At 40.7% G+C, this 22,458-nt stretch overlaps 1 protein-coding gene across 1 annotated transcript in view; it reads left to right on the top strand.

The window, feature by feature from the left end:
• LOC140200616 (protein diaphanous homolog 1-like) overlaps positions 1-22,458 on the top strand; it is a 460,372-nt gene that overhangs the window by 409,600 nt on the left and 28,314 nt on the right. The window contains exon 27 of the mRNA XM_072264176.1: positions 15,957-16,046. Within this exon, the coding sequence (XP_072120277.1) occupies positions 15,957-16,046 (90 nt within the window). The remainder of the gene's footprint in view (positions 1-15,956; positions 16,047-22,458) is intronic.

Genomic DNA, 22,458 nt, shown 5'->3' with positions numbered 1-22,458 from the left:
TCATTATAACCAGCTTCATTCTTGTACCTGGTCCTGTTGGATTTCTGGTCAATTATACCCTCCCGCCAATGATGGAGCATTCAATAATGTGAATGCCACTGAGTATCAATACTATATGGTTAGACTATTTCATTGGAAAAAATCATTCCCTCAAACTTTAATTCGAATGTCTATAGACTCCTTCACTTCACCATAGAGTTGTAAGTGGAACTGAACTCTGTGTACTTTTCTACAAACCTGCTTGCTTCTGATTTTGAGAAGAAGGAAGTTCAATAATGAAAAGGCTGAAGATGGATTGGGATTGAGAGATATAGTAAATATATTAAAGAGATTGATAGAGTACAGCAAAAATCTTTAAGAATGTTGCTGTCACTAGAGGGCCTGAGTTATAGGGAAAGACTTTATTCCCTGGAGTGAAGGAGAATGAGTGGAGATTTGATACAGGTATAGCAATGAAGAGGGGGTATAGATGGGGTAAATGCAAGTCAGCTCTTTCCGTGGAGACTGGGTAAGACCAGAACTAAAGGTTTCAGGTTGAGGGTGAAAGTTGAAATATTTAATGGGAACCTGAGGGGGAGCTTCTTCACTCAGAGGGTGGTTCCACTGTGGAACAAGTTGCCACTGGAAGTGGTGATCTGGGTTCAATTGCACCATCTAAGAGATGTTGGATAAGTACATGGATGGGAAGGGCATGAAGGGCTATGTTCCAGGTGCAGGTAAATGGTATTAGGTAGAGTAACAGTTCAGCACCGACTAGTTGGGCTGAAGGGCCTGTTTCTGTGCTGTAGTACTCCATGACTTTATGACTGGGAGTTTGATTAGAATATTGTGCACTGTTCTGGTGCCCTAACTATAGAAAGGATCTCATTCAGCTGGAAATGGTGCAGAAATGATTTGTGAGAATGTTACTGGAACTGAAGGGCTGAGCTATGAAGGAGATGCTGGATAGTCTGCAACTTGTGTCTATAGAATGAAAAAGGCTAAGCAGCAACCTTACAGAGGTATATAAAATCAAGAGAGGTGTAAATAACGTGGATGGTCACGGTCTTTTTACCAGTGTGGAGGAGTCTAAAAGAAGAGGACGTACATTGAAGGAGTGAGGAGGAAGGTTTAAATGGATCTGAGGAACATTTTCAAGGTTGTTGGGTACACAGAACAGACTTCCAGATGAAGCTGTGGGGATGGTTACAGTTACAATGTGTCAAAGATATTTAAACATGTACATAGATAGAAAAGGTTTAGAAGAATATGGGCCAAATGCAGGAGAATTGGTCTAACTCAGATAGACATCTTAGAAACATAGAAAACCTACAGCACAATACAGGCCCTTCGGCTCACAATGCTGTGCCAAACATGTACGTTTGTACCTACTTTAGAAATTACCTAGGGTTACCCATAGCCCTTTATTTTTCTAAGCTCCATGTATCTATCCAGGAGTCTCTTAAAAGACCCTATCGTATCCGCCTCCACCACCGTTGCCAACAGCCCATTCCACGCACTCACCACTCTCTGCGTAAAAAGGATTCGAAGGAAAAAGGGTTCTCTCCCTTTTCATTGCTCCTCAAAATAACTTTGAAACCATTTACCTCGTCATGCTCACCGTTGCTTTTTTATCAGACCTTGCCATGCACATTTCTCATATCATAACAGTGAATACATTTAGAAACTACTTCATTGACTGTGGCATACCTTGATATCTGGAAAGACACAATTGAAATCCAGAGCAGTTATTCTTTTCATACAACAATCTACTTCGTTTTATAGAAATATATTGACTGATTCATGGATGCTTAGTGGTAGAGAAGTTTTATTCCAACTTGCTTCCTTTTGTGATCATCGTGACCATTCATTGAAATTTCACCAACCATTGGGAACTAGCTTTCATCACCTTTTGTCATAATCATAAATATTATTGATTAGTCCATCCTTTGTCTTCACAGCTTGTGAAAAGATGGTTTATATTTCTCTTGATACCTGTAAAGCACCATTTATAATCTTGTAAATCTACAACAATCCTTTTAATTATGGGTACATCAATGTGATAGATGGATGCCTGAAACTTCAGGGGATCTGCAAGCCCAGACAAAAGTCTTGTGCAAGTTTTTTTTTTCTTTCATGCTTTTTTTTTAACTCAGGCATCCAATTTTGCCTAAAGTTAATCTCAAGAATTTGACAGGGAACAGATTAATGATATTTGAGGCAGAAAGAATTCCCAGTGATTGATGCTGTGCATTCTGAAACATGTCTGGGCCATTATTACACAGCTTTTCAAATAAAACTGAGAAGATTTATCTTTTCAGTCGTGAATCCATTGATGTGGAGGATTCTTCTACCATCATGTTTAAAGCCAGCAGCGAAGGGCAAGTTCCAAGTGAGAATTAAGAGGTGCACAGAAATTAGAGTTACTTGATTCAAGAAATAAAAGGTTTAGTGGTGATGTTTTTAAGATTTTAAAATTTAGATACACAGCACAAAATAGGCCCTTCGAGCCGCACCACTCAGCAAATCCCTACCCTAGTCATGAAACAATTTACAATGACCAATTAACCAACTAACTGGGAAAACTTTGAACTGTGGGAAGAATCCAGAGGACCTGAGAAAACCCACACATTCCAAGGGGAGAACGTACAAACTCCTTACAGATGATGCCAGAATTGAGCTCCGGCGCACCATGCTTTAATAGTGTCTCACTAGCCACTATGTTTCCATGGCAGCCCATGTGAAGAAGAGTGTTTTTCACCCAGAGAGTGGTTTGAATCTGCAGTGCACTACTTGAGAGGGTGATGCAGGCAGAGACCTGCAAAGGCATTTATGAAATAATCTAGACAGCACTTGAAATACAAAGGCATTGAAGGCTATGAGGCATGTGCTGGAAAATTGGATTATAATAGATGGCTACCTGGTATTTATTATGGATAAGTTGAGAGGGTGAAGGGTAATGTGAGAGAGTGAAGATTTAGAGAATCTGAGTTTGGAGTTCAATTCCAGCACCCTCTGTACAAAAGTTTAAATGTTCTTCCTGAGAGCACGTTGGTTTCTTCTTGGTGCTCTGGTTTCCTCCCACGGTCAAAGACATATAGAGTCGGGTCAGTAAGTTGTAGATATGCTATGTTAGCTCCAGAAGTGTGGCAGCATTTGCGGACTTTCCAGCACAATACTCACTGATTTGATTTGACACAAAGGTACATCTCACTATGTTTCAATGTACACATGACAAAGCTAATTTTTACAGTACATGATTTAGGTCTGCTGAGTGTGTTAGCTGCAGCCTATCTTCCACAATGCTGCATTTACTAACCTTTCCCTATTTCACTGCTAAAGATGGTTGCTAAGTAACAGTCCCCAGGAGCCTTTTGCAAGGAGGTTGGTTGTTGCTTGCATCAGCTGGGAAATGTCTTATTCTGCACGTATAAATTATGGGAGAGCGCTAAGTCATCAACCAGACTTAACAAAGATGTTGGGGTTTTGTTGTACTGATTAGTAGGCCGGTTACAATTAGTCTGATGTCCTGACGACTGATGTAACTCATCTCAAAAATGTATCTGTTTCCAACACAAATTACTGGCATATCTGTATCAGGAAACATTCCTAACAGCATAATAATTGCATAATTATTTTATATTATTACTATGAGTCGTAGAACACTGCAGCACAGAAACGGGCCCTGTGGTCCACCCAATCTGTGCCAAGTTGTTATTCTGCCAAATCCCATCAGCCTGCACCTAGACCACAGCCCTCCATACCCCTCCCATCCATGTACCTATGCAAACCTCCCTTTAATGTAGAGATCAAATCTGTATCCACCACTTTTTGTAGCTCATTCTACACTCACACCGCACTCCAAGTGATGAAGCTCCCCCTCAGATTCCCTTTCAGTTTTTCACCTTTGACCTCCAGTTTCCTCAGTGGAAAAAGGCTGCTTGCATTTACCCTATCTATACCCCTCATAATGTTGTATACCTCTATCAAATCTCTTGTGCTCTAGGGATAAAAATCCCAACCTATTCAACCTTTCCCTATAACTCAGATTCTCAACTGCCAGCAGCACTCTAGTAAATTTCTCTGTAACCTTTCAATCTTATTGACATTGTTCCTGTAGGTAGATGACCAAAACTGCACACTATATTCCAGATTTGGCCTCACCAACATTTTATACATCTTCAGCATAACATCCCAGTTCCTATACTTAATACACTGATTTATGAAAGAATGTATTACACATAAACAGCATTGGAGTCAACCATTTTACCTCCTGCATTTACCATCCAGGAGTTCTTTATGAACATAAAGACTATGGGTGCCAGGGTAGAGTAGCAGTTAGGCAACACTATTGTAGCTCAGTGCGTAGCAGCTCAGAGTTCAATCACGGCGTCCTCTGTAAAGAGTTTGTACATCCCCGTCGTGGAATGCATGGTTTTTCTTCCGGGTGCTCCGGTTTCCTCCCACAGTCCAAAGACATACTGAACATAAGAAATAGGAGCAGGAGTCGGCCATCCGGCCCATTGAGCCTGCCCCGCCATTCAATAAGATCATGGCTGATCTGTTCATAAACTCAGCTCCATCTACCTGCCTTTTCCCCATAACTCTTAATTCCCTTACTATGTAAAAACCTACCTAACTGTATCTTAAATATATTTAGAGAGGAAGCCTCAACTGCTTCCCTGGGCAGAGAATTCCACAGGTTCACCACTCTCTGGGAAAAACAGTTTCTCCTCATCTCCGTCCTAAATCTTCTGCCCTGAATCTTGAGGCAATGTCCCCTAGTTCTAGTCTCACCTACCAATGGAAACAACTTTCCTACTTCTATCTTATCTATCCCTTTCAAAATTTTGTACGTTTCTATAAGATCCCAGCTCATTCTTCTGAACTCTAGAGGGTATAGTCCCAGGCGACTCAATCTCTCCTCATAGGTAAACCCCTTCATCCCTGGAATTAACCTGGTTCATCCCTGGAATACTGGGTAGGTTAATTGGTCATTGCAAATTGTCCTGTGATTAGGTTAGAGATGAAGTGGCGTTGTCCGGCTCAAAGGGCCAGAAAGACCTTTTCCGCACTGTATACCTAGATAAATAAACACGTATTACCTTTCACTAGGATACGTAACTAGCAAACAGAATTTTGTCTATGTATAAACTCTAATTGTAAGGAAGATTTCTGAGTTATTGCTCTCAAAGGAGGGTACAAGATAGCTTTGAGTGAGAAAGCCTAATTCACTTTTCAAGTTTACACCCAGGTAATGCAATTTCAAATGATAAGAGGTTTCAGAGTTTTTAATATAGTGTTTTCAAAATCAAAGTAAATTTATCTGTGAAGTACGTATATGTCACCATATACTACGTTGAGATTCATTTTCTTGCAGGCAATTACAGGAAAATAAAGAGGTATGGTCGGCTGGTGGCGCAGTGACATCAGTGCCGGGCTCCGGAACGGAGGTTCCCGGGTTCGAATCCAGTCGGGCCGTTCCCAAGTACGCTTTCCATCGTGCCGGGTTGAGTGTTGAGCTCGCAACTCGACCTCGTAAAATAAAGAAAAATACTGCGAAATGCCTGTGTGAGGAGTGGTGCCCCACGCAGTCTCTTGTTCCGCGCCTTGTAAGGCATGAAAATGCCCGATGCTGGCCTCTCAGGCCTGAGTCGCCATCGTCATCATCAGCAAAGAAGTACAGCAAAATCTATGAATAACTATACATAAAGGCAAACAATTAATGTGCAAAAGAAGACAAATTTTGCAAACAGTAAATAATAATGAGAATATGAGATATTGAAATTGAGTATGAATGGTATTATCGATGTCTCAAAGCATTTGAAACCAATAGAGTACTTTTGCAGTCATTTTGTAACATGATAAATTTGGCAAATGATTTGCATTCAATACACCACCTCAAATAACAACATGATAATGCTTCAGTGAAAAATCCTGCTTTTAGGATGTTGAAGAGTAAACATTGGCTGTGACTTTTGTGTGGATAACTCCCTTGCAGAATGGTGTTGTTGGATCTTTTATGGACAACCGAGATGGCAGATTATACACTGTGGTCACTTTATTAGGTACAGGAGGTACCTCCGTACGTAATAAACTGGCCACTGAGTGTATGTTCATGGACTTCTGCTCCTGTAGCCCATCCACTTCAAGGTTTGACATGTGCATTTGGAGATATTGTGACACGTGGTTATCTGAGTTACTGTCAGCTTGAACCTTCCTGGCCATTCACCTCTGACCTCTTTCAGCATCAGGGTGTTTTTGCTCACTGAACTGCTGATCACCGGATTTTTTTTCATTTGTTTGTTTTTCACACCATTCTCTATAAGCTCTAGAGACTGTTGTGCATGAACATCCCAGGAGATCAACATTTTCCGAAATACTCAAAACCACCCTCAACAGACACCAGCAATCATTCCCTGATCAAAGTCACTTAGATCACATTTCTTCCCCATTCAGATGTTTGGTCTGAATAACTGAACCTCTTGACCATGTCTGCATGCTTTTATGCACTGAGTTGCAGCCACATGATAGACTGATAAGATATTTGCATTTAAGAGCAGATGTACAGGTGTGTCTAATAAAGTGGCCACTGAGGGTATATTGGTTTAAAGTCTCATCTGGTAAAAAGCGCCACGGCAGTGCACTTCTCTCAGCACCCCAGACGCCTGTGTGCAAGAGAGTGGGATGAATTCACCACTTCTCACTCTGGCAAGTGACTGATGCAAACATATTTTAAACAGGAAATGGAGGTTGTTGCTGTTGTGTGGATTCCAGATACTTGAATAGCTGCTGACAGATAGTTTTGTTGATAGAGAAAAATTTGGATGGATTTGAAACATTTCAGGAAGACTGAAAAGATATTAATGTTTTGTTAGATGTGTTCTTCTTCATACTAAGATATAATTGACTTCTAATTCTGTGCAAGAAAGAAACATGCAGTGTCTAAGTTAGAAAAACTTCAATGAAATGCAGTTAGTTCCCTTACAAGCAACACTGACAGTTAAACTATTTTTGATCGTACTCTCTGCATTCTGCAGTGTCAATGTGAGGCTGTTGTGCCCATAATAGAAGATCAAATTTAAAGACCCAGTAGAGTATCAAATTAAAGGTAGTTTCAGCAAGATAATTTTTGTAATTCTTTTTCATGATCTAGGCATTCCTGACACAAGCAGCACTTATTGTCATTTTTAATTGTCCTGGAGAAAATGATGATGAACTGCCATTGTGAATTGCCATAGCCCAAATGTGCAAATGTTGATTGTGGCTAGCAAAGAGAACAGCAGGCACCAAGCTATTCCTGTACAAGTCTCAGATTTACATGGAGCCAGTGTGTTCCAAAGGTGCTGACTGATAGACACCACTGTTTCCCAACGTTCACTATAGTCCACATGGAATCCAACAGCCTACACAATTCAGACCTAGTCTAGTGTTGAAAAAACATATTCAGATTATTATGCTGTCTCTAGTTCAATGTAAGAATTATCAAATTTATTCCCTCAGACAAGCTTGAGTCTTTTAGGTTCACGATCAGAATCAATTTTATTATCACTGACCTAGAACTTAGAACAGTATAGTGTAGACCTTTTGACCCACGATATTGTGCTGTCCTTTTAACCTACTCTAAGATTAACCTAAGCAATTCCTCCATTCTTCTATCATCAACCTGTCTAAGAAATACGTTGTGAAATTTGTTTTGCAGTAGAGTGCAATGCATAATATTAAGACCATAAGACAAAGGAGCAGAAGTTGGCCATTCGGCCCATCAAGTCTGCTCCGCCATTTTATCATGAGCTGATCCATTCTCCCATTTAGTCCCACTCCCCCACCTTCTCGCTATAACCTTTGATGCCCTGGCTACTCAGATACCTATCAATCTCTGCCCTAAATACACGCAATTACTTGACCTCCATTGCCACCCGTGGCAACAAATTTCACAGATTCACCACCCTCTGGCTAAAAAATTTCTTCGCATCTCTGTTCTGAATGGGCGCCCTTCAGTTCTTAAGTCATGCCCTCTCGTACTAGACTCCCCCACCATGGGAAACAACTTTGCCACATCCACTGTCCATGCCTTTCAACATTAGAAATATTTCTATGGTGTCCCCCCTCATTCTTCTAAACTCCAAGGAATACAGTCCAAGAGCGGTCAAACGTTCCTCATATGTTAACCCTCTCATTAAATAATAGTCTGCCCGTTTATTTCTTCTACCAAAGTGTATAACCATACACTTTCCAACATTGTATTTCATTTGCCACTTTTTTTGCCCATTCTCCCAATCTATCCAAGTCTCTCTGCAGACTCTCTGTCTCCTCAGCACTACCAGCCCCTCCACCTATCTTTGTATCATCAGCAAACTTAGCCACAAAGCCATCTATTCCATAATCCACATCGTCGATGTACAACGTAAAAAGGAGCAGCCCCAACACGGACCCCTGTGGAACACCACTGATAACCGGTAGCCAACCAGAATGAGATCCCTTTATTCCCGCTCTCTGTTTCCTGCCAATCAGCCAACGCTCTATCCACATATATAACTTTCCCATAATTCCATGGGCTCTTATCTTGTTTAGCAGCCTCATGTGTGGCACCTTGTCAAAGCCCTTCTGAAAATCCAAATACACAACATCCACTTCATCTCCCTAGTCTAGCCTACTTGTAATTTCCTCAAAAATATGTATTATAAATTACTAAATGTATTTTAAACATTAAATTGCAAAAAGAGATCAAAGTAATGAGGTAGTGTTCATGTGTTCAATGTCTGTTCAGAAATTTGATGGTGGAAGGAAAGAAGCTGTTCCTAAAATGTTAAGTGTCTGTCTCCATAAGTTACAAGACCCTAGGATATAAAAGCAAAATTAGACCATTTGGCCTATTGAGTCTTCTCTGTTATTACGTCATGGCTAATCTCTTATCCCTCTCAATCTCATTCTCCTGCCTTCTCCCTGTAACTCTTGATGCCTCCACGAATCAAGAACCTATCAGCCTCCATCTTAAATATATCCAAAGACTTGGAAGCTAAAGAAATCAATAGAATTTGTGAAAAACATACATTAGTGAAGACTGACAAAAGTTCAGAAGCTATTTATCTAGTAGATTTGTGAGCTGCCTGCAAAACGTCACAGTATATCGCCAGCGCTATCTCAAAGTTGTTTCAATTGGTGTACAACATTATGGCTGATCTAGACAGAGTTGACAGAGGGAAGCTAGCTCCCGTTTGCAGTTGGTTCTAGGACCAGGACACCGAGCTTTTAAGTTTTGGGCAGAAGATTCAAGGAGGATGTGAGAAAGATCTCTTACTCAGAATAGTTTTATCTTGTTTCACCCAACCTCAGTGGAAATAGGTTGCTTGCATTTACCCTACCGAGACCTCTCCTAATTTTGTATACCTCTCTCAAATATCTCCTCATTCTCCAATGCTCCAGTGAAAACCTATGCAGCCTTTCTCTATAACTCAGGTTTTCAAGTCCCAGCAACATCCTTGTAATTTTTTTCCGTAGCCCTTCTATCTTATTGACATCTTTCCTGTATGTAGGTGACCAGAACTATACACATTATTCCAGATTTGGCCTCACCAACATTTTATATAGCTTCATTATAACATCCCAATTCCTATACTTAATACACTGATTTATAAAAGAATGCACAACACATAAACATCTCTGGAGTCAACCATTTTAACTCCTGCACCTATTATCTGAGGTTTCATTTGATAGAACATAGTATAACTTTAACATAACATCCCAACTCCTATACTCATTACTGTGACTTAAAATCAGAAAAATGGGGCAGACGGGGTTACTCTGCAAAAAGCAGCAATAGACTCAATTTACTTAACGTCATCACTGTAACACTTTGATAAAATAAGTCATATTTTTTCCATCAACTGATATTCTATGTGCCTGTTCCTACACAAGCTGCAAATGAGTGAGCTTAACAGCCTAAGGTAATCATATCCTCCTCATCTCGCCCAGATGCATTGATGCCAATTCCTGCAACCAAGTGTTCACAACTGCTATGAGCATGCCAAGGATAGAAAATTGACGGCCTGGCTCCTTTCAGCCTCGGACCCAGATTTGACAACTCCATTAAAGAAAACCTTGAGCGCGAGTATGTTTGTACTTGTAGAATCCATCTGAAGTAGCTTCTTCCAAAATTGAGGTTGCCTTAAATTGGACATGTGCCATGAATAACAGAAATCTGTGCAATGAAACTCAATACCCTGGAGGTGTAGAGGCAGCTGTTTTAATTTGCTTTTTCGTTTTACCATAACCTGTGTAGCCTTTTGTTTAAGACCAGTCCATTTCTAGGTTATAAGGGGTAGTCTGCAATTATAGGGCACTCTCTAATTACAGTTTACATCCATTATCACCATGACATCTGCTAGGTGAGGGAAGGGGCAGCTAACAGATGGATGGCATCGTTGAGACTGTCTGGCTAATCCTTCATGGGAAGGGCTTTCTCAGGTTGCAACTTGGAAATTTGACATATGGAACTTCTCTTTATTCATAGTAATCCTGTTTCATTACCTTTTTGGCCTGTATTGAAGGATTGCTGCTGTTGCCCCAGGGTATAAAAGAGATAAAAGCATTTGAGAATTTGATGTTATTTATTGATACAGTATGGAGTAGGCCCTTCTGTCCCTTCAAGCCACGCCGCCCTAGCAACCCTACAACCCCAATTAACCCTAAAAACAGAAATGCGAAGAAATTTTTTTTAGTCAGAGGGTGGTGAATCTATGGAATTTGTTGCCGCAGGCAGCAGTGGAGGCCAAGTTATTGGGTGTATTTAAGGCAGAGATTGATAAGGTATCTGAGTAGCCAGGGCACCAAAGGTTATGGTGAGAAGGCGGGGGAATGGGACTAAATGGGAGAATGGATCAGCTCATGATAAAATGGTGGAGCAGACTCGATGGGCCGAATGGCCGACTTCTGCTCCTTGGTCTTATGGTCTAATCTAATGATAGAGCAATTTACAATGACCAATTAACCTATCCAGTATACCTTTGGATATTGGGAGGAATTCGGAGCACCCGGAGAAACCCCACGCATTCCACAGAGAGGACGTACAGAGACTCCTTACAGAGCAGCACCTGAATTGAACTCTGAACTCCAGGATGCCTCCAGTATATTGTGTGTATCGCTGTAGGTTTCCAGCATCTGCAGTACCTCTTGAGCTTATGTGTTTATATTCTTATCGTGTTTTTTAATCTTAGTTTGTTTTTCATTTGTTGTCCAGAGAAACAAATTATTTTGGTCCCCTTTGCACTTGAATATGGATTCAAGTGTTATTCCAGGACCATCACTACACTTGGCAGAGCTTCCATACTAGGAGTGCAGCCAAGATTGGATTTTATAACCGGAAAACAATTGGTCCTGATAATGCAGAAGAAACTGACTGAGTTGTAATAGAAAGAGCAATCCTTTTCTTTTCAGCTACTCTAATGATGGTTCGAACTTGCAGTTTTTCTCCTTCCAGTAATTTTTTTTCCCTCTCCCCTTTCCCTCTTCTTCTGTTCTCCACTGTGGCCTCATGCGTCTCCTCCTCACCAGTCTATAACCTCCCCCTGGTGCTCCTCCTCCTTCCCTTTTTCCCATGGTCCACTTTCCTCTCTTATCAGATTCCTACTTCCGCCCTTTACCTTTTCCACTTACCACTCCACAGCTTCTCACTTCTTCCACCTGGCTTCCCCCATCACCTTAGAGCTCCTCCCCCTCCCACCCCCCACCTTTTGATTCTGGCATCTCCAACATCCTTTCCAGTCCTGAAGAAGGGTCTTGTTCATTTCCATATGCTGCCTGACCTGCTGAGTTGCTCCAGTATTTTGTTTGTGTTGTACTGGATCTCCAGCATCTGCAGAATTGCCTGTGCTTATGGCTTACAGGTTTACGTTTCCTTACAGCACTTGTCAGACCCCATTAATTTCAATGCCTTTGTGATTATGTGCATAGTCTGCCAGAGACAAATGTCAAACATGAACTAAAACTGTGCACAAGGAATACATGGATCTTGGTCACCATTTGACAGTAAAACATTCACTAAGGCCCCATTTTGTTTCAAATGCCAATTGATCTTTGAATTCCCAATAATTTTTGCTATGAGCAAATTTTCTGTCTGATTAGCTTTCATTGGAAGATCATTGATTCTACAGATGTTTCTGACATTACGGATGGTCAAATATGCAGATTTGCACTTTACTTGTGATTCATATTTACTCAGTGGCCTGTTTATTAGGTACACCTGTACAGCTGCTTGTTAATGCAAATATCTAATCAGCTAATTACGAAGCAGTATCTCAATACAAAAAAAGCATAGAGACATGGTCAAGAGGTTCAGTTGTTGCTCAGACCAAATTTCAGAATGTGGAAGAGATGTGATCTAAGTGCCTTTGATCATGGAATGACTGTTGGTACAGACAGGGTGGATCTCGTGGAGTTTTCATGCACAACAGTTTTTAGAGAATGGTGCAAAAACGAAAACAAAAAATCCAGTGAGCTGCAGTTTTGCGGGTGAAAATATATTGTTAATGAGGGAGGTCAGAGGAGAATGGCCAGACTGTACAGAGATTTGTACTCTCCAAACCTGGGGAAAAGACTGTAACCATCCACCTTATCTATACCACTCATCATTTTATAAACTTCCATGAGGTCACGTCTCACTCTCCTGTGCTCCAGGGAATAAGGGTCCAGCCTGGCCAGCTTCTCTTTATGACTCAGCCGCTCTGGTACGGCAGGGGGCATCACGGCAGTGTAGCAGTTAGTGCAAAGCTGTTCAGCACCTTGCTGTAAGATCGCGGTTCGATTCCCACCACTGTCTGTAAGGAATTTGCACATTCTCCTCGTGACTGCATGGGGTTCTTAAGGGTGCTCTGGGTTCCTCCCACGTTGCAAAGATGCACGTTGGGGTTAATGAATTGTGGGCATGCTATGTTGGTGCCAGAAGTGTGGTGACACTTGCAAACTGCCCAGCACAATTTCTGATGATTTAATTTGATGCAAATGATATATTTCACTGTATGTTTTGATGTACGTGTGACAAATAAAGCTAATTTCTTTAAATCTCACAGCAGTCCATTACTCTTGTTCAGTGAGATATGACTGATCAGCAGCATCACTCTATATATCGACCATTGTCCCATATGCTTGATATTTTGATTAACAGATTTAAGATTAATAATAACCTCACCATCAGCCATGAAATACTGATCTGACAAAACAAGTACTGTAGCTGTCAGAGCAAGTCAGAGGCTGGGTTTCCTGTCACAAATGACTTACCCCAACACCCCAGAGCCTTTGGCTATCCACAAGCCACAAATCAGGAATGTGATAGAATACATTTCACTTGCATAGATGAGTGAACCTGCAATAATACTCAGCACTGTACAGGATAGATTAAAGATCTTTGTGTTTGACATTTTGATTGACAGATTTAAAATGAAAAATCATGTCACAATCAGCCTTAAATATTGTTCTGGCATGACGAGTACTGTAGTTGTAAGAACAAGTCAGAGGCTAGGTATCAAGGTTCAAAGTAAATTTGTTATCAAAGTACATATACATCACCACATACGTACAACCCTGAGATTCATTTTCTTGCATGCAATCACAGTAAATGAAAGACCGCACACAAGACAAATAACCAAAGCAACAAAGACAATAAATTGTGCAAATACAAAAGGAAAAAATGACAATAATAAATTAATATGCAATAAATATCGAGGACATGAGAGACAAGTCCTTGAAAGTGAATCCATAGTTCAGTTCAGTGTTGTGGTGAGTGAAGTTACTCCTTCTGATTCGAGATCCTGATGGTTGAAGGTAGTAATCTTTCCTGACCCTAGTGCTGTGAGGCTCTCGATCCAGATCGTCCTCCATTATTCACTTGCATTGGCACCCATCCACCTTGGCAGCAGTGCATACAATTTGTAAGTAATGCAGTTCAGCAGCACCTCACTGATTCGCAGTCTTTATCATGATGCAGCAGAAAGGTAGAGGTATAGGGGAACACAACCATCCGTTAGTTCCCCTCTTCGTCACAGACCTACCTGGCTAGGAAATATATAATTGTTCCTTTATCATCGCTGGGCTTGAATCCTGGAACTACCTTCCCTGCAGCATGATCAGTGTGTTTTCACCAGAAGGGAATCAGCTGCAGAAGAAGTTTGTTCACCACCACCTTCTCAAGGACAATAGGCCTTGGGAGTGACAATCACATACCAAAAAAATGAATACTTAAAAGAAAATTCCAGAAAAGAACAGCAAATACCTCCAGTCCTCTGCATGAGCGCTTCTTAATTTTTTAATGAAATACTAGTCTTGTGTGATTTAATATTAAGATTAGATTAGCTTTATTTGTCACATGTACATTAAAACGTACAGTGAAATGCATCGTTTATCTCAAACCAAATCAATAAGGATTGTGCTGGGCAGCCTGCAAAAGTCGCCGCACTTCTGGCACCAACATAGCATGCCCACAGCTCACGAACCGTAATTCATATTCTTTAGAATGTGGAAGGAAACCTAAGCACGCAGAGGAAGCCCACGTGGTCACTGGGAGAATGCACAAACTCGTTATAGGCAGCAGTGGGAATTGAATCCTTACTGGTGAATGTTGGTGTTGTAAAGCAATGGGTTAACTATGTCTTCCCCATTTTAAAAGACCCTATTGTATTCGCTTCCACTGCCGCCGCCTTCAATGCATTCCACGCACCTACCACTCTCTGTGTGGAAAAACTTATCCCTGGCATCCCCTCGGTACCTATTTCCAAGCACCTTAAAACTGTGCCCCCTTGTGTTAGCTATTTCAGCCCTGGGAAAAAGCCTCTGGTTATCCACACAATCAATGCCTCTCATCATCTTATACACCTCTGTCATGTCACCTCTCATCCTCCATCGCTCCAAGGAAAAAGGCCAAATACACTCAACCTATTCTCCTAAGGTACACCCTTTATGAAGATCTGAGGGGCACATTTTTTGCACCAACAGTAGTTGATATCTAGAACATGCTACAAAGAGGAGGTAGTAGAGACAGATAAAATCACTTTGTCTAATAAGCATTTAGACAAACAATTAGATAAGCTAGACATGGAAGAAAATGGGCCTAATACCAGAAATGGAATTAGTGTAAATGGCAAAGCACTTGGTAGAGACATGTATGGTGTGGCGTGGTAGTTATCATAATGCTATTATAGCTTCACCACTCTCTGCAAGGAATTTGTTCATCCTCTCTGACTGCACAATTTTCCCCCCAGATGCTGCAGTTTCCTCCCTCAAAGTCTTGTAGGTTAGCTTGTTATTTGGTCACGTGGGTGTAATTGGGCTGGAAGGGCCTGCTATCTCTAAATAAATAAAACTATCTTTAGGAAGCAGTTAGTGCAATGCTATTATGGCTTAGGTCGTCATAATTCGGAGTTTAATTCCAGCATTCCTAAGCAAGTTTGTACATTTCTTCCCATGTGCTCATGTGGTTTCCTCTGGGTGCTCCAGTTTCCCCACACAGTCCAAAGATATACTGGTTAGTAGGTTAATTGGTCATTATGAATTGTCCTGTGATTAGGCTAGGATTAAAGTGGGTTGCTGGCTGCACAACTTGAAGGGCTGGAACAGTCTGTTCAGTACTGTATCTCCAAATAAAATTAAGAAGACATGACGGGGCAAAAGATTTGTTTCTGTGGTGTACAACAATAATTCTGAATGTGTTAAAATGAGTAATCTGTTGAAAAACAATGTCATTTTATTTGTCTGTTTTCATACAAATACATGCAGAATTATAGATTTATTTATTCAGCATCTCGTTGGAAATTTTTGTCATATTTTAATTAACTTCGGTTTGGATTTTTCAAAAGGCCTGCTTATAATCAAGACCACAGTAATTCTTGAATTGGTTTGTTAGTTCAAGATTGCTGTAGATTTGTCTTTTGGTGTTGCTGTATATACTCAGGCCTGGCATCTCATGCTTGTTTTTGTTCTGTGCACAGAGGGTGATGAGACCGGAGTGATGGACAGTCTAATGGAGGCTCTTCAGTCAGGAGCAGCCTTCAGGCGGAAGAGAGGTCCTCGGCAGGCAGGTAAGAACAAAACACCTACTTTCTATCCACCTTGTAATAAAAAAAAGTTACTACACTCCTGTGAGAACTTAAACAATAATTAATTGAAAGGACTGCATGAGGTATTGTTGGCAATTTCATTGAGCAATATTGAGCAGCAGTATTTTGACCGGAGAATAGGAAAGACATCTTTACTGGTGCCCGTGTGATAAGCTAACCTCCACAAAATATTGGAGTCAGTGCACAATTTTTTCCAAGTTTCCTGGACGATTTTGAAAAATCATGTTGCATTCCAGACTCTGATCTCAATTCAGTTAGCAATTTAACATTGATTTTTTTTTTACATTGCTAATGTTAAGGTAATGAAATATTTGTCAAGTGTTCAGGTAGTTATCGACTTTTTATTTCTAATGTTTAATAATAGTCACCTCTCCAGTCTGTACATCAATTCAGTCGGATTCAGTTTGATTAGAATTTCAACCACATTTTTGTTTCCCTTAAACCTCAGCGTTCTTCTTCGTCCAATCTCAGTTTTGAAATTCTCACTTTGGGTCACAAGTTCCAGAGAAAGGCATTACCAACAGCTGCAAAAGCAGACCATTCGACCCCTGGAAGCTGCTTCACAATTCAGTGTTACAGTTGATCTGATTGCTTTCTCTACTCCAATTTTCTTGCTGATCCCCATCAACCTCAATCTCCCCAGGGCATATTTAAAAGGAAAATACCTCTGTCTTAAGCATGCTGAATAACTCCATTCCAGATCTCTTTGGAGTTGAGAGCTCTCAAGGTTCACTGCCCTCTGTCATGCATAGTTCCCCCATCTCAGTCAAAAATATGTAAGCCTTTATCCAGACACTCTGATATCTCATTTCTCTCCCAGTTTAGCTCCACGAAATAGGACATCAACCCTTAACAGAGAGGCTGCAATCATAATGCGGTGAAAGGAAATAGATTCTGTTTTATGTAAATAACATCAATCTTTTAATCAGTTAAAATTTTTCAGATTGCCATGCCCTGATATAGTACTATTGATTATGATTATGTATGTTAATACTTACAATTTACAGATAACAGCATAAGCTTATTTCTGGATGTAACTTCACAATTAACTTGTAGAATTATTGGATTTAGAGGTCTGTCAATCAACTTCAGTTTGACCTGGAACATTTGAAGGATGATCGATATTTAATACTTTTCTGTTTCAGCATATTGAGAACAGCATCGTCACTGCAATCCATCACTGTGGGGGGGGGGGGCGGGCAAGAAACATCGTGGTTAATTATTTGCTGTCTGTATTGTAAGACCGCATAACAAGTATGATAATCATCAACCTTTAGCCATTGGCTGCTTCAGAAGACTGGGACCAAGCCCCAGTCATTGCTTGAGCTAATAGCCAGTGACTCCATTGTGAAAAAAAGATGTTTCTCAGAGGAGATATTCAACATAGACCCAGTTAAATGAACAGATCACATTACCCTGCCTTAATAATCCACAAGAATTCCCCGCCCAATATTTATCTTTCAATCAGTGTTACTGCGACAGTTAACTAGATCAAAATTTCCTTGTTGTTTGTGTGACCTACATTCATTCATTATGTACTGTATAGGTAAGTGTATGGGTGAGATGTGTGGGTCTGAAAAATGGATACACATATGACATGGGCATTTGTGGTCTTTGCATGACCAAGGTTGCTCGTGGAAATTTTTCCTCAGAAATGGTTTGCCATTGCCTTCTTGGCAGTGTCTTTACAAGATGGGTGACCCCAGCCATTATCAATACTCTTCAGAGATTGTCTGCCTGGCACCAGTGGTTGCATAACCAGGACCTGTGTGAAGTCGCTCATAAAGTCAGTATTTTGCTGTCTTAATTTTAATGTAGCACGTTAGCATACAAGTTAGCAAAACACTATTCTAGCACCAGCGACCCAGGTTTAATTCCGCCGCTGCCTATAAACAGCTTGTAGGCTCCCCCCATGATTGTTTGAGTTTCCTCTGGATGCTCTCGTTTCCTCCCACATTCTTAAGACAAAGACAAATGGGTTAGTAGACTAATTGGTCATATAGGGCTCGTAGGGCTGGAAGGATCTGTTACTGTGCTACATCCCTAAATAAAACTAAATAAATAAAATAAACTCGAAAGTTTTGCATTTACCGTATAATTTGAATATGCAATTCAAAATTCAAAGAAAATTTATTATCGAAGTACATTATTGTCACCATATACAACCGTGAGATTCATTTTTCTGCTGGTATACTCAGCAAATCTATAGAGTAATAACTATAACAGGATCAGTGAAAGATCAACCAGAGTGCAGAAGACAACAAACTGTGCAAATGCAAATATAAATAACTAGCAGTAAATAACAAGAACATGAGATAATGAGATAAGGAGTCCTTAAAATGAGATACAGACGCAACACACACAAAATGCTGGAGGAACTCAGCAGGCCAGGCAGCATCTAGGAAAAGAGTACAGTCAATGTTTCAGGCCAAAACCCTTCAGCAGGACTGGAGAAAAAAGCTGAGGGAAGCCTTAAAGTGAGATCATTGGTTGTGGGAACATCTCAATGATGGGGAAAATGAGCGATGTTATCCCCTTTTATTCAAGAGCCTGATGGCTGAAGAATAGAAACTATTCTTGAACCTGCTGGTGCAAGTCCTGAGGCTCTTATACCTTCTACCTGATGGCAGCAGCAGCAACAACAGAGCATGACCTGGGTGGTGGGGATGTGTAATGATGGATGCTGCTTTTCTGTGACAGTTTTACATGTGTAGGTGTGCTCAGTGGTTGGGAGGGCTTTACCCTTGATGTATTGGACCAATAGTTTTGTAGGATTTTCCTTTCAAAGGCATATAGCAAGTGGTCAGACAAGCCTGGACAGCTCTTTAGTACAGACTTGATACTCAACCGTAGAAAGGCTAGAACTGACACAGTCCTCTTTGTGAAGCAACATGAGTGATAACATTGAAAAGTATAATAGACATATTTCATTCACCTGACAGACTATTACACAGGCATTATGAATCAACCAAGCAATGTAAATTAAGGCTTGATAGCAGTTTTCTGACCTTCAAGGAAATAAATGAGCCATAGTATTTTTAAAAATGTGCTAGACCACAAGTTAACAAATGCATTCAGCTTCACGAGTTCCAATGTGATTTGAACTGATAATTTCGTAAATCCAGCACATCATCAAACCCTTCCAAGCATTTACACAAGGCTGATTTGTGAACAGGAGAACACATAGAATTAAACATCAAACGCCAGAGGATGTAGCTCAAGGGTGAGAGTGGAGAAATTTAAAGGAGGTATACAGTTAAAGTTCTTTTTCACACACAGTGGTTAAGTGCCTGGAAGGCACTGCTAAGGAGGTGGTGGGAACAGACACAATAGTAGAGTTTAAGATGTATTTTGACAGGTGCATGAACATGCAGGAATGGAAGGATCATGTACAGGCAGATAAATGTAGTTTAATTTGGTATCAGGGTGAATATAGACATTGTGGGTTGAAGGGTTGGTCCCTGTGCAATACATAGAACATGCACAGTGCAGTCCTTTCAGCCCATAATGTTGTGCTGGCCTTCTAACATACTCTGTAGTCAATTTAGCCTTTCCCTACTAAGAAGCCCTCCATTCTTTCATTCCTAAAGTGCCTGTCTAAGAGTAGTTTAAATGCCCCTAACGTATCTGCCTCTACTACCACCCTTGGTGAGGCATTCTGTAAACCCACCGCTCTGTGTAAAGAACTTACCTATGACATCCCCCCACCCCAATACTTTCTCCAGATTGTGCCTTCTCATATCAGACATTTCTGACCTGGGAAAAAGGTCTCTGTCTATTCACTCTATCTAGCCTATCTTATCATCTTGTACACCTCTATCATATCATCTCTCTGTTCTGTTTTATATTCTATAGTTAAGACCATAAGATATAAGAGCAGAATTAAGCCATTTGGCCTATCAAATCTGCTCTGCCATTTCAGTATGCCTGATCCATTTTTCCCCACAGCCCCAGTCTCCTGTTTTTTCCCTTATTCCTTCATGCCCTGACCAATCAAGAATCGATTAACCTCTGCCTTAAATATACATAAAGACTTTGCCTCCACAGCTGCCTGCGGCAATGAATTCCACAAGTTCACCACTCTTCAATCAGTGCATCCGGAATACCTTGGAGGAGAAATGAAAAACTTGACATGAAGCAAAGCTCATTAGATAAAGTGCAGTTCTAAAGGGGTGGCAGAAAACGATGATTTGTGTGTGTACACAATGATTTATTTCTGAAGGGAAAGAGCCGGTGAATGTGACTAACTAGATGGCTGTCCACTGGGAGAGGTGGAGCATGCTCAATGAGTCAAATAGCTTCCTGAATCTAGCACTGTCTGATTCAACAAATAACACAGCAGGGCGAAAAACAGTATGTGTGCTAGAGGCTGACCTAGGACATGCCCTTTTCTCATTATTACCACTAGAGAGGAGGTACAGGAACATAGAAATCTATAGCACATTGCAAGTCCTTGGTTGTGCCAACCAAGTAACCTACTCGAGAAACTGCGTAGAATTATCCTACCACCTAGCCCTCCATTTTTCTAAGCTCCATGTACCTATATAAAGAGTCTTTTAAAAGACCCTATTGTGTCTGCCTCCACCACTGTTGCCACACACCCACCGCTCTCTGTGTGAAAAACGTACCCCTGACATCCCCTCTGTACCTATTTCCAAGCACCTTAAAACTATACCCCCTCGTGTTAGCCACTTCAGCCCTGGGAAAAAACCTCTGGCCATCCACATGATCAATGCCTCTCAGGAGCCTGAAGGCACACACTCAACGTTTTATGAACAGCTTTTCTCTCTCCACCACCCAATTTCTGAATGAACAATGAACCGATGAACACTACCTCACTATTCTGATCTCTTTGCACCACTTCATTTTTTAAAATATTTTTGTTATCGTAATATGTAGTCTGCTTTATGTATTACACTGTACTGCAGCTACAAACAATGAATTTCACAACAAGTATCAGTGATAATAAACCTGATTCAGTTTCTGAGTAAGATGTAGTCCTAAGAGGAACAGTGAGTTCCTATTCGAAAGCTGGAACAAATTTCTTTTCTTATTTATTTAGTGATACAGCTCAGACCCTTCCGCTTCCAGCCCTTTGAGTCAAGCAACCCCAGACAACCCTGATTTAACCCTAACCTAATCACAGGACAATTTACAGTGACCAATTAACCTACCGTATAGGTCTTTGGACTGTGGGAGGGAACAAAAACATCCAGGGAAAACCTACATATTCCATGGGGACGACATACAGAAACTCCTTACACGTGGCACCAGAATTTTACTCCAAACCCCGTAGCTCCCAAGCTGTAATAGCGTCCCATTACCGGCCACATGAATTAAAAATAAATCCCAGATATTGAGGAGAGATAATGTGCTGCAGGTTGTTTGATTAGCTGTATTGGATCATGCATGCCTCGATCTGATTTTTAGATGTGCTTTAATCAGCTGAAAGATGAATAGATTTCATTCATTCGAGATTATTTCATGCTGGTAAGGCATTGTGCACATTATTTCTTCGATAGAATCTTCCCTGAATCATTGAGTTGAGAGTCATCAGGACTGGTGACTTTCTCAATAGTCTATTGTGTTATTACAAATGGCTGCAATGGGGGAAGGCAGCTGCATCACGAGCAAAGCATATAAATAGTACTAGAATTAAGATTATGAAAGGCTTTCAGGCAATAATTAAATAAATAATCCTGATGGATTTGCTTGTCTGACTTCTGGCAGTGAGATTAAAATGAAAGGGTTTCTGCCTCAGAGACGAGTGCATGGTCATTAGCAAATCAGATTTTCTGCAAGGTTACTGTACGTGTGGAAGAGTGCAGGCTGAAGTAGATACATTGTAGGAAGCAAATAATGTGAAAAAATAGAGCCACAATTCTGAATACAGTGCTGGGAAGCATGATGACAGGTCCAATTCACCTAAATAATGTCACGTTTTCACAGTGCAATTGAGTCAGTTCAGCACAGAGACTGCTGTGCAAAAACACATAATGCATTTCCTCGGGCTCCTTCTAACATCATCGACATGCTGTAACCCTCTTAACTCTGGTGTCAGATGATTGAAGAAATGCTCACCTGGCTTAATCTAAATTTAGAAGGGTTTGGATTGCTTGATCTTTTTGCAGTGGATATAAAATCACAGTTTTCACAAAAGCAATCATGGCAACGTGCTCACTGAATGTTACTGTGCTTTTCTCATTCATGTTCCTTTCAATAAAACTCCATTCTTTGCCAAGAGTGCTTCCGAATCCAGTTGCTATTTTGTAGTCTTTCAAAGAAGGTAACTTTCATTTATCTATTGAAAACTAAGTTTTCACTGGTATCCTTTCATTTACTGTGGAGATTGTGCACACCTCACATGAGTCCA

The sequence above is a fragment of the Mobula birostris genome, chromosome 7, assembly GCF_030028105.1.
Source record: "Mobula birostris isolate sMobBir1 chromosome 7, sMobBir1.hap1, whole genome shotgun sequence".
In the NCBI taxonomy this organism is placed as follows: domain Eukaryota; kingdom Metazoa; phylum Chordata; class Chondrichthyes; order Myliobatiformes; family Myliobatidae; genus Mobula; species Mobula birostris.
This window is presented reverse-complemented; position numbering and strand designations above follow the sequence as displayed.